Raw genomic sequence first — 12,886 nt, 5'->3', positions numbered from 1 at the left:
TGGCTGGGCTGAGCGTATTTGTCTCTCTGTAGATTTTGGAGTGGCATTTTGCCTTAAAACCTCCTTTCCCCCATTGGCCCAAGATAAGCAGCTCCCCTTCAGTTTGTTGAGCTTTTTTGTTATAAGCATGGAAATAATGGCTTCCAAGCTCTATATGCGTTAATGCTAGCACCAAAAATTGCTTTTCTTTTCCTGTTTTTTTTTTTTTTTTTTTTTTTTTTTTTTTAATGCCTTGATGTTATATTTCCCAAAAATTGTTTTTTTTTTTTTTTTTTTTTTTTTTTTTTTTTTTTTTTTAAGTGCTCTCAAAGCACAGGGCTGAGAAGACAAAAAAGGCTCTCTATATCCATCTATTTGTCCACCGGGGAAAGGTCTGCTGGGGAGTGACTCTGTGAAGGAAGGGCCCAATGGTGCACAGGTGACCCTGGCCAGGGAGCCAACACACAGATGCTGGGGGTGCAGCAGATCTCACCCCCACTTCACTGCCTCATTCTTGCTCCATCACTTTTCATTCAGACTCGGCTCTCACTCTTCTCAGGCCTCACCTACAGTCCACGCTGGGTCCTGCTTGCTAGAATCTTTCATAACAATGGATCTAGCCCTGCCCCCAAACTCTCCCGCTAGAAAACCCTGCACTCCTAGCAAAAAATTATAAGTTGCTTGGTGCGGCATCTGCAGATCCTCATGACTCACTTCAAATATCCTGTTCCTGCATAGTAATAAGGTGCCAAGAACACCTAAACTGAACATGCCCAGACCTGTGCAGATCCCTCTGGAAACCTTTCCTATTCTGACCAATTAACTTACTCAGTTACAGGCCCATACTCTAGGTCCAACTGGTATCCTGCTGTGTTCCTCAGCCCCAAGAAACCTGTCTGGCATCAGTACTCACAGGATACTTTGCATCCTTGGGACACTGAACTCTGGCAGCCCTCCCCCCTTCCCCTCTCCAGCTAAGGAAGGTGATCTGCTGCAGGAGCCTCTGGGTACCTGCTGTCCAGGGCAGAGGACAGGATCCTGGCTCTGTAGGCACAGACCCCAGGGGTACCCATTCCAAGCCCCACTACTTTCCAGCTCTGTGACCTAGACAAGCTACTTACCTCTTAATGCCTCACCTTCATCATCTACAAAAGATGTAATACATGGGACCTAGCTCTTAGGTAGAGGCCTCCACGAAATAATGCAATATAGGGAAGTTTGTGTGTGGTAAATGCCCAACAAGTGATTGTTATTATTAGTACAACACCTGCATTGGCCAAGCGCCATGCCAGGTGCTCAGATATCCTAGTGCAGTGATGGTGAACCTTATAGAGCTTTCAATGATAACAAACAAAACAACCCACTATGGCACACATGCCATAGGTTCACCACCTGTCTTAGTGCATTTTATCCACACCTCAGCCAGCACAGCAGGGATGTTAGTTTTTTTGCTTCCACAAAGGAGGCAAACAACACCCTGAGGAGACAAAGCCATATGCTTCTTCCCCTGGGCCACCATGGCTCAGCCCTGTCACATACTCCTGGGTGGGTGGAGGCCCTGGATGGGGGAGGTTGTGTAGATTTGAACTGTCTTGGTGCCCACTGGCACCTTAATGATGGAGGAGATGGCAGCAGCCATGGTGGGGAATTGGGGCACAGGGGTGAGGATGTGTCCCAGCCCAAGCTGTTGACTGATCCCACAAGGTAATGGGATCTTCTTGGCCTTTCTGCTCATTCCATTCCCCCAGTGCCGGTGAAAAGGAGGAGCCCCCATTGCTGAGGTCTTCCTATATGCCAAGTGAATGGAGAGCTGGGTGCTTTGATGTCATATACATCCCCACAAACTCCAAGAGGTGGCTGTTATTGCCCCTGGCATATCCAAGTCCAAAGGGAAGTAACCAGGTTTTCCAGATAACACAGGAAACACCTCATCTCCGTTTCCACTGCCAGTGGAGGCTGTTTGCCCTCACTTCAATTGGTGAGGCTCAATTACTAGGCAACATCAATTGTGGATTACAACCACCCCAGATTAGGTGTCAGAATTTGAAGCTTAACACCAATGCCTGTTTAAATCTCTTAGCTTACACACAGGTTGTACAGTGCACAAGCCATATAACTCCATGTAAGAGTCCCCACATCATTCTAAGAGGAGGAATCCTTTTAGAACAGAGGTGTTGATACTACCCTTTTCAGCTCTGTGACCTCAATCCCTTCCTTCTTCAGCACTTCAAGGTGTCCTACTGTTAAACAAACCAAGCTCAGTCTCAACAGTCTCGTCTGGTGTCTGCCAAAAATCTTTGGCCTTGAAGGAGCAATCTACCTTGCAAGGCCCCTCATCCACTCTCTCATTGGCCCCGGGCTTCCTTCCAAAAGCTTCTTGTATGATCACTCCCCAGTCTCATGGTCTTGCTCGGTTTTTATCTAAACTTCACCTCTCCTAGTTAGTGGTCTTGGAGATTGCTGAACATCTCCCCTCATGCTACAAGAACACTCCAGGGATTTGCCTACTTCTCCCCATCTCTTTCCTGCCAACTTAAAAACATGGTTCTCCCTCCCTCAGGCCTTGACCTAAGACACTGCTGAGTTGCTGTGTCTAACTTAGCTCCAGTCCTCAATTGCTCTCCTTCCTATCTTCATCTCAGTGAGGCAGGATGAAGCAGTTTCCCAGTTAAAGCCCAACCAAAGGGACCCTGACAGTGGTCACACTGCCCAGATGGAAACCCAAGGAGCTGCTTGGAAACCTTAGAAAGTTGGGTGGGAAGGTGGTATGGAACCTTGTGCCTTTGGCTTCTTCTCCCATGTTTTTTTTTGGTACCAGGGATCCAACTCGGGCCCTTGTGCTTGCAAGGCAGGCGCTGGAATCACTGAGATAAGTCCCTGGCCCTGTCTTCTCCTATCTCAACCTGCCATCCCTACTCCTACCCTAATTCCTTGACAACTAAAGGAGGTGTCATCTTTTGCCCATTACTCTTCCCCACAGCCAAAGGTGACAAACCAGGGTCCACAACACATTTTGTTTGGCCTGCCATCTTTTTCAAAGTTTCAATTAGCTGCTATCATTAAAAAATCAGATTTCACTTATGAATCCAGCATTCTAGTTTCTTTTGAAAAATCAGAAGATCTGGTAACATGAGGTCCACATTCCTGCATGTGACAACCAGCTGGAGCTGGTATCTGCTGTTCCTTGCTGTGGGGCTTGTGCTCTGGTTTCTGGAGTTCTAAGCCTCCTCATTGCAACTGCCACCTACACCAGCCACATGGCTTCTAAGCCGTATCTCTGCATGAGGCAGTCCAGTGGGAAGGAGACTAATTAGATATTGTTCAGTTCAACCTTTCCCACTGCCTGAGGCCTCGGCACACAAAGGAGGGCAGAGTAGGGCAAGCAGGAAGGCAGGGTGGAGAGTCCTAGTTGAAGCCACTTTTCAGCCTTTTTGTGATCACTGTTTACTGCCAGCAGCATCCCAGGCATCATATGTGTCCTATCCCAGCTCAGGCCTGCCTCTGGGGCCCAGGCTGGTGCTAAGATAGAGCTTGCCATTTCTTCAGGCCACTCCACATCCTATGGGAGCTGGGCCCCAGGCCTGAGCTCTCATCCTGAGGCTGAGCAGCAGTGTGATCTGTAGGCATGGGCTTCCTTAACGTCTGCACAACTCAGCCAGAGGTACACCACGGGGTTGCTGCCTTGTCACAGTCCAACATGATGTTGAGAACAGTGCAGGGGGCCCCTCCCACAGACAGGGCTACGCGGGAATCCACACGGTACTTCACAGTGTTTAGGCCTCCCTCCCGGTCCACCTTGAATTGCTCCTGGGAAGGAAAGGAGGAAAGAGCACAGACTCAGGACTGCATGGTGCTGGCTGTTCCCTGAATTCACAGGACCTCATCATTAAGGTTCCTGTGGACCACATGAAGAGAGGAGAACCCAAAGCTCAGAGAAGTGAAGTCTTGCCCAGGGCTACACCCATGAATAGAGCAGGAAAGCAGGGATTTTTCCTCTGGAAAAAATATGCCTCTGAGAAAAGAGGCTATGTGAGGACACGTATCAGCAACGTAAGTCTGCTGGGATTCTGGCACCATTAGAGAAGCCTCCCCTGCCCCCAGCCTGCACAGACCCTGAGGTGTGGGCTGACCTACCGTGCCCAGACAGCCTAGGCAGTCAAGAAAGCAGAGCATGGTGCCCAAGCAGAATACCCACTGACTGACCTGGGCAAGCAGAGGAGGATGGGACTATGTCAGCCTACGAAGAACTTGGTGAAATGCCCAGGCCTGTTACTTCCCCACACCACCTACCACCCTCAATAAGGAGGCCAGCCAGTACCTGTTTTTGAGCTGCAATACGCTTCTGATCCCTCTTCCGCCAAGCTGGGTCATGCAGGTGCTGAAATGTCTTATAGCCAGTTGTGATTCCAGAGGGGCGGAAAAGCTAAGGGAGAGCGAGGAAAGTAGGGGTCAGGCCAACCCTCCTGGAGCCTTGGATCTCACTACTAGCTTCTCTGGGGTCCCACTGCCTGCCAGGAGACCGCAACTAGGGGCTTGTATTCCCATCCTGCAGAAGAGGGCAAAGGACTACTTAACCACTGCAGGTTCAGGGCGGGGACTGGAACTAGGGGTCGGGGGCATTTCCAAACCTCAGGAACTTCTCACAGAGAGAAGGCAAGCTCAGGACAGCTACAATGACTGAGGAGGTGGCAGGACCCAGGGCCAAAGGGAGCCTTACCTGGAGCCCAGCTCCTTTGATGCGCCGGTAGAATTCATCATCCTCGCGACCCCAGCCCCAGAAGCGGTTAGACATCCCGTTGCACTGACATAGAGACAGGCAGCATCTATCACCTGCCCTAGGGGAGCATGCTGGTAACCTAATGCTTAGGAGAATCCAGCCCAGGCCTGACAGACTCCCCCATCCTCCTTCCTATCTTGCTATTCTGAGTAGACACCAGGTCCTTGCAGTTCCTTCCACCTCTGTGGTATTCGGGTGGGAAGCAGGGATCACCCCATCCCAGTTCTTCTCCCTATTCTTCTTTTTTTTTTTTTTTGGTACTGGGGATTGAACTCAGGACCTTGCACTTGCAAGGCAGGTGGTGGAACCACTGAGCTAAATCCCCGGCTCTTCTCCCTATTCTAATGGGGCCTGAACTTGTATGAGATGATCAGTGTCACAAAAACGTCTGACTAGCCAAAAAGGATCTCTCTGGAGGATGGCTGGTGGGCAGAAGTGTCAATTGCTACTGGTTTCTATCTTCCCTTCATATTCACATTTCTCCTAAAGTGGCTTCGCCATTGCATCCTCCTGTGTGTATGAGAGCGACATTTGGGCTCTTTGACAACACCTATTTTTAATCTCAGCTCCAAGGATTCATTTACATAAAGCAGGTTTCAGCCATGAGCCTAAGCCATGCAGTTCTTCTCACCCAACCACGGACAGAGCTACTTCAGTTCAGTTCAGGGATTCCTGTCCGAGGTGTTGGGAAAGAAGGGGCTCCAACTCCCACCAGACCAAAACCTAGGATACAGGTTGTAACTACAACCATCTTGCAGACTACACATCTGAAAATAATAGGAGAGCTGAGAGCCAGAAAGAGAAATGGTGCTCTAGTGACACTAGCTAAGGCAGGCACTTTCCCCATCCCACTTTTCAATTGTGAGGGCCAGCACATCTCCAGTTTTCTTCAGCCAACGGGCCTGGAGGTTTGTGATGCTATTAGCAGAGCGCTGCCTGACATGCTCATTACTATTTCTTCTCTCATGTCTCTGGCTGCCACCGGGTCCCCTGCTGGGCCCAGGCAGGATTTCATCTGCTGGGCCTGAGGAGTGCTGCTCCATCCTGCCAAGTGCATCTACTCAGAGCAAGATAGGACGGGGGTTGAGGGCGCCCTATCCCTGGGCAGAACAGGTTGGGCTGGGCCTCACCAGCTGGTAGTGCTGCTTGGAGAGAAGGAGGATGCCGCCCACGTAGGTCTTGTAATGGTAGAGCGGGTGGAGCTCTGGGGAGGCCACATGGAAGGGCCCAGCCTCAGGGAAGCCATAGTCTAGCTCCTCGTTGAGTGGGAGCAGGTCCACATCGTGCATGGCAATGTAGTCTGTGCTGTTGCTGCTCTCCAAGAAGCCCACATTGATGAGTGCTGCCCGGTTGAACCTGTGCAGGGTGGTTAGGGTAAGGCAGGGGGCAAAGAGCTTGTTCAATGCCTGGCTGTGTCCCAGTTCTGAGTGAGAGCCTCTTCTCCACAGATACCCTGTTCCTGGGGCCTCTGCTGCCCTTAGCCCAGCACTGACTTTGCTACATTGGGGCTATGTCCTCCACTCATTAAACAACTGTTTACTGAGCACCTACTAAGTGCTAGAAACAGTTCTCAACTGCACTAAAAGACACATGAGGGAGAGAACAAAGCCCTGTTCTCCACGAGTAAACGAAGGAGCAAATGAGAAGTAACAAGGCAGACAGTTATGAGGACTGTGGGAAAAGTCAAGCACATGAAGAGGGAAACTTGCTGCGGGGAGGAACAGCTGTTGTCTTTGACAGGGCTGTCAGGGAGGGCCAGGGTGTCAGGGCAGCATCTGAGTAGAAATCCAAAGGCATAAGGGAATAAGTCATATAGAAGCTGAGGGATCATGGCCCCAAGCAGAGGAGAAGGCAACTGCCAAGGCCTGAGGCAAGAGGAAACAGCGGTGCAGGCAAGAGTGAGGGGGCCGAGTGGGGAGAGTCCAGGGACTGACAGGGCTGACTGCACTGAAGGACTGGGGCACTGAGGCTGGAGGGGGTGAGGAGCTGCTAGGGGACTTGAAGCAGAGGTGTGAGGTGCTTCTATTTTAGCAAGTTTACTAGTTGACATGTTGAGAAGAGTTGTAGGGACACAAGTAGAAGGAAGGAGGACAACTGGGAGGCAAGAGGTGATGGGGACCTGGCAAGAAGTGGGTAGATTCTAAGATTCTAAATATATTTTGCTGATAAACTTGGTGCTATATGTCAGAACAAGGGCAAATGAGGATGACTCCACAGCATCTCTGGCCTGAGCAACTGGAAGCATGGAGTTCCCATTTCCTGAAAAGGGGAAGATGGCAGGGGAAGCAGGCCTGGGGGGACATTTAGGAATTTGAGGCTGAGACAAAATAATCACTGTGAGCTCAAGGCTAGCCAGGCTACATAGAGTTCAAACCTAGCCTGAACTATATAGCAAGACCTGTGTCAAAAAACAAACAAAAAAATTCAGCTGTGATCACATAACCCTCAAGCTACCTCTGAAACTACCACATGGAGGGCTCGCAGAGGAGACTAGATATGCAAGTCTGGGGTTCGGAAAAAGGTCTAGAGTCTGGGCTGGAAATATAGGCTCAAGAGTCAACAAGAACTTAATTCTGTAAGACTGGATGAGATTTCCAGGGAAAGACTGCAGCTCAAAAGGGGGAGATGCTCAAGCATTAAGCCCCCAAGAACTTATGATGAGAGGGATGAGGGAGAATCAGCAAAGGGGATGAGCGGGCTGACCAGCAAGGATGGAGGAGAACCAGAGTGCTGTCCCAGGAATCAGGTTAAGGCCTCAGAACAAGTAATCCGTTTAGCAGATGTTCTCAGATTGAAAGGATGAAGGTTTGGGATTAAGGAAGTGGAGCTCATTGGTGATCTCAATGTGGGCCGTTTTGGTGTCAGTATCTGAATAGAATGATTTCAAGGGAAAACAAGGGAAGGAGTTCTGCAAAGGAGAGAAGCGGGGTGACAGTTTTGGGGGATGCAGAATAGAGAAAGTGTTTATTTATTTCCCTCCTTTTATTTTTATTTTATTTTTTTTTTTGGTTTTTTGAGACAGAGTCTTACTATGTAGTTGAGACTCACTTGGAACTCACTATGTAGCCCAGGCTGGTCTCGAACTCACAGTGATCCTCCTGCCTCAGCCTCCTGAGTGCTGGGGTTATAGGCTTGTACACAAGAGTCTTACTATGTAGTTGAGACTCACTTGGAACTCACTATGTAGCCCAGGCTGGTCTCGAACTCACAGTGATCCTCCTGCCTCAGCCTCCTGAGTGCTGGAATTATAGGCTTGTACCACCACACCCGGCCATCCTCTTTTCTTTTTAGAGGAGAGCTATCCTAGTATGTGTGTATGCAGACATGAATGCTCCAGAACAGAGGAAACACCAGTGATGCAGGACCAAAGCAGAGCAAATGCTGCAGTGCTACCCTTGAGTGGGAGGGAGAGAGAGGGGTCCAGCACCACAGTGGGAGAATTGGGCCCTGACAGAGTGGGACAGTCATTCCTAGTAACAGAAAGGAAGCTAGGAGTTGAGGGAGGTGGTAGAGACAAAGGAAAGTTCTCTTCCAATTGGTTTCATTTTCTTATATGAGAAGCAAAGTCATAGGCTGGGAGTGAGGATAAGGCAGAAATGCCAAGAGGTGGTGTCAAAGACCGCCAGGGATTGACTAGAGGAACAGAGGCTTCCAGCAGGACTGGGGACTGTCTTGGGTCAGGGCTCATCATCAGAAATGAATGGTGTGCCATTAAGAGGATAGGAGGTTAAGGATAGATGTGACAGAGTAGTTTTTAATGATGGACCATGGACTCTGGATTGGGAAAGAGAAAGTAGGAAGGAGAGTTGGCAGTGAAACGAGGGGAGGATTCATGGACTCGTGGAGTGGGTGGGTTGCAGGAATCTTTGGAGTCCATCTTCCAGTACAAAAAGTTAGACAGAAAGGAAGTAGGGTTTGGAGAATGAGATGCTTGAATGGTAGTAACTGAGGGAGCAGTTTGAGATAAGGGCAAGGATTTTAGGATAACACTATTGCAGGAAACCCTCGCTTTTCCTAATTCCCCTTCATCACTAACCAGTCCTGTCTACACTTTCTCTCCCTAATTCTTACCCCCTTCATCACAATGGGTGAACCAAATCCTCTCTGATGACTGCAGTGACCATCTAGCCAGTGTCCCTGCTTCTCCTGTCCTGGTTTATTCCACATACAGCAACCAGACTAACCTTTCTAAAATGGAAATTAGATCTGGGCCCTCCCCAGAGATTTCCACCACACCCAGTGAGAGGGCTCTACCACCTACACCCCCAGGCCCCTATCCCTGGTGGCTTCTCACAGGCCTGAGTCCATTCAGCAATGGGAACAGGTCTGAGCAGCCAGAACAAGGTGGGGGATGCTGAGTCAGGAGAGGAGGAATGGGTGGTCCCTACCGGAAATGATCCACCTGGTTGAGCACGTAGATGTGGTGCTGGATCTTCTTCCTGCTCAGAAAGCGGTGCATGTGAGGAACGAAGACCAGCAGTTCCTCAAAGCGTTCACGGAATGGCACCAACACTGCCAGGTGATGGGGGCCCCAGGATGCATCTTCTTCCCAATGCTCAGGGGGTAGCTCTGGGGGGCAGGCCTGGAATGGACCTGGGGTCTCCTGCCCTTGTCCCCTGGCTGCCCTGGCCACATCACCAGAGCAGCTGAGCTGCAGCCAGAGTAGGGAGAAGAAGCCCAATAAGAGACAGGCAACGAAGAGGTGGAAGATGGAGCATTTCCGGGGGAGGCCACCAAGGAGCCACCTGGACCTGGGATAAGAGTAGGGCTGAGTCAGAGGGCACAGCCAACCTGAAGTTCTCTTCACAGACCTCCCCATGCATAAGGCATACACATCTAGTGCACACCAAGTACCTGGAAATTAGTGCAAAAGCAATTTTAATGTTTTTGCTCATGCTACTGCCATAATCAGAATCCTGTTTACTTCTCTAAGCCCAGTTCATGCCACCCCACCTCTGGGACATTGAGTACTCCTACCTTGCAAGCTGCCAGAGTTCCTTGACACTCTCTTATTTTCTGTAAATGAATCATCATCTGACCACGAGCTGCTTGAGGGCAGGGACAAGGCTTATACTTGCCCCTCCTCAGGGTAATGCCTCAATGTCCTGAGCCAGTGGCAAGAGCCCCACCTTGGAGAGACACAACCCACTGACTTCCAAACCTACTCCCCGACAGATTCATCCTGGCAGAAGTCTTGACTTTGCCCTGCTTCACAGGCTGACCAGAAGGCCCCTCAAGAAAAGGGTGTGTGTTGGGTGTGTCCCAGGTCAAACGACCAATATTTACTCTGGGAAGATCAGACCTACCCCTGAATCAATGCAAGAATAAAATGCACAGTGGCAGTTCATAGGATGAGTTTCAAACTTTCAGTCCCAGAGGTATGTAGCCCATGAGACAAGAAGGACAGATGAGGGAAAGAAAGACAAGTGCTGGTGCAGCACCCAGCTTCATTTCAGAAACTGGACAAATGGGTGAATATCTTAGACAATGGGGTGACACTGGGACACTGCCCTTTAGATCAGGAGGTACAAAAAACAGGTGGAATCCACCTGATTCCTTTGTCCTACCTCTGGAACTTCCAGAGGATGCAAAGACAGGACCTTGGAAATTGGAGGGAAACATCCTCTATAATCACCTTCCCCTGCCCCAATAATCTACAAAGCAGTTCAGTTTACAATCTCTGATTAGGAATTTGCTACCAAGACTGGTACATTCTACCTCGAGTTCCTTTGTGATCTTGCTTACTCATCTTGTTCGTCCCTGCTCAGATGCTTTTAATCTTAGCCTGTTTACAAGATAAAAGTCAAACTCCTTAGCCTGACAGTTAAAGCCCTCTATGGCTCAATCAGATCTCTAGTTGCTCCCAACCATTCAGTCTTATTGGAATAACTGTGGGCCTCTACACTCACCACATTCCTTCCTGCTCCATCCCTCCCTCCCACAGGCTGTCCCTTCTTCCTAACATGCTCTGCTTTATTGTATCTACCTGGAAATCCCCTGCTGAACCAAACTTCAATGTCATGGCCAGCACTGCCCACTACCATCCTTTTATAAGGGCCCTTCGTGTTCCCATGTATCTGGTACTCCCCTCTTTTAAAGTACTTGTCATGTCCCATGACTTTGCTTGTTAGACCATGTCAGATTCCTTCTGTGGTCCCGGCACAGGCCAGAGAGCAAAGGGCTTGCTAAGTGAGTTAAGAAAAGGTTAAGCAGTCCAGGCATGCTTTAAGTCACAAACTAGAATCAGACCACTGCCTACCTTTCTCTAGAGACACAATTGCCAACCTGGAAGCCAGCAGCACTGAAGCCAGATCCAGATTTCACACGAAGCTGAGAGGTGGTCCAGCAGGACACCCTTACAGGGTTCTGACTTACCCCCCACGGTCCTGCAGTGGTGGTTTCCGCTGGGGAAGAGCAGAGCCCAGTCCTGCATGTGACCTGGGCAGACTGGAACCTCTACAGAGTCTCTCCCTCCCTCTGGGCTCTTTCTGGGAGCAGAGTGGAGACTGTGAAAATGGACATGGGGCAAGCTTCCCCCTTTGGGGGAAGCAGGATTGACCATTATCCAGCAGTATGCCATGGAATGGGCCTTCTGTGCACTTTCCTGTGCTGTTTTTTCAATCCAGATGGCTCTTTATGACAAGGCTTGTGTCTCCATTGGCATTCTCATCTTGTGCTCTTAAAAACCCAAACTTCAAAGCAACTGAATTTAGCCCAGAGCCCCAATTCTTCTAGACAGTGGGCCCTGAGAACAGCTGCTCCTGATGCCACTTGGTGGCTGGCTCCAGAACTGCACTCCCAGCTGTTCCCAGGGCCAGACCACCCTAGCTCTGAGGGGCAGTCCAGATGAGGCTTTGTCTCCTTCATCAATCACTGCACAAAGCTAGTAAGAGGTGGATTCAAATCCAGGCAGGTTGGCTCCAGAACCAGTGCCTAATTGTTACACTAGCCTGCCTCTGTTGCATGGATCTTTGTATTCCTATGTCAAAAGCACAGACAGGATATCAGTGAAATTTTATGGGAACAGTTATGTATAAGGATCAAAAAACAGAAATGCTCAATTCCCATTTCTTTCTTCTCCTTTTACCTTTTGTAAAAGGTTTGACTATTCAGTTCCTCTGTCTAGCACTTCAAAAGTAACTGGAAGATTACTATTACCTTCTCTGTGCCAGGATAGTGCCAAGGTCTTACATATACAATCTCCTTTCATTCTCATACAGCCCTGAAGATATTAAGATCCCCATCTCAAAAATGTGAGGCTGAAGTCAGAAAGAGTAAGTTATCTGTTTCTGGTCATCTGGCTATTAAACAGGACTCTTGCCCATAGCAGATTTGATAGACTATGACTTCTATTATATTCCTGTCTTCTTATTTCAACATGAAGTCTGAAGAACCCCCAAAGTTGCAAGAGGTGTGCCTAATAAATTCCAGAATCTCATGGCACCTAACAAACTTAAGAGACATAAAGAGAATGAGATTTCACTCACTGGGTGAAGACTACCATGTGTACTAGGGAAGAAGCATTTGGGGGTTCATCTCAAGCCTGCATATGGGTGCCCCCCCAAATTTAGGCAGCCAAATCGCTTCATCCATTCTGCTTTAATAGGAAATGTCGTTAGCTAAAGTTGGGCCAAGCTCACACCTAACACATGGAGCAGGCCCCATGCAAATACAACTGCACAGGAAATGAACTAATATGGGTGTGAGAAGTGTGTAGTACAAGCCAAGCCGTGGCCAACCAGGAGAGCATACTAAGCTTCTGTCTGGTGTGTTCTGGGCCAGCAGCAAGATACTGAGAAGCAGGAAGGAGAGAGGGTTGGGTCTGAGGCTACGTGGGTGTGATGGGGAAGAGAGCACCAGAGAAATGGAATAAAGACCTTCAGAAACCAGGGAAACAGAAAGATATCCACTACAAGAGGTCAAGTCAGAGACCCACAGGAAGACAGACAAGCAGTGGAGAAAACCAAACACAGACCAAAAAAAGATAGAAAAAGGCTCTCAGAGAAACAGAAACACAGAGAACAGCGCCAGTGACCGACAGGGAGAGCCACAGACTTGAGACCCGCAGAGACGCAGACGCCACGGCCGCAGGGCGGCCCAGGAAGGAGCGGCACCGGGAGGACAGGGTCC

The 12,886-nt window shown here is 49.4% G+C and overlaps 1 protein-coding gene across 1 annotated transcript; it reads right to left on the bottom strand.

The window, feature by feature from the left end:
* Positions 1-257: 257 nt before the first annotated feature.
* Positions 258-11,752, bottom strand: B4galt7 (beta-1,4-galactosyltransferase 7). Its single transcript, XM_010622028.3, has 5 exons — positions 9,145-11,752; positions 5,887-6,112; positions 4,697-4,780; positions 4,298-4,402; positions 258-3,786 (listed from the first exon to the last, which is right to left on the bottom strand). The coding sequence occupies exons 1-5, from the start codon at positions 9,573-9,575 to the stop codon at positions 3,631-3,633; spliced, it is 1,002 nt and encodes a 333-aa protein (XP_010620330.1). The 5' UTR covers positions 9,576-11,752; the 3' UTR covers positions 258-3,630.
* Between the last annotated feature and the right edge of the window lie 1,134 nt (positions 11,753-12,886).

The sequence above is a fragment of the Fukomys damarensis genome, unplaced genomic scaffold (genome assembly GCF_012274545.1).
Source record: "Fukomys damarensis isolate Sample0158 unplaced genomic scaffold, DMR_v1.0_HiC HiC_scaffold_9, whole genome shotgun sequence".
Classification (NCBI taxonomy): Eukaryota; Metazoa; Chordata; class Mammalia; order Rodentia; family Bathyergidae; genus Fukomys; species Fukomys damarensis.
The sequence above is the reverse complement of the archived record's forward strand: the minus strand, read 5'-3'. Positions and strand labels throughout refer to the sequence as shown.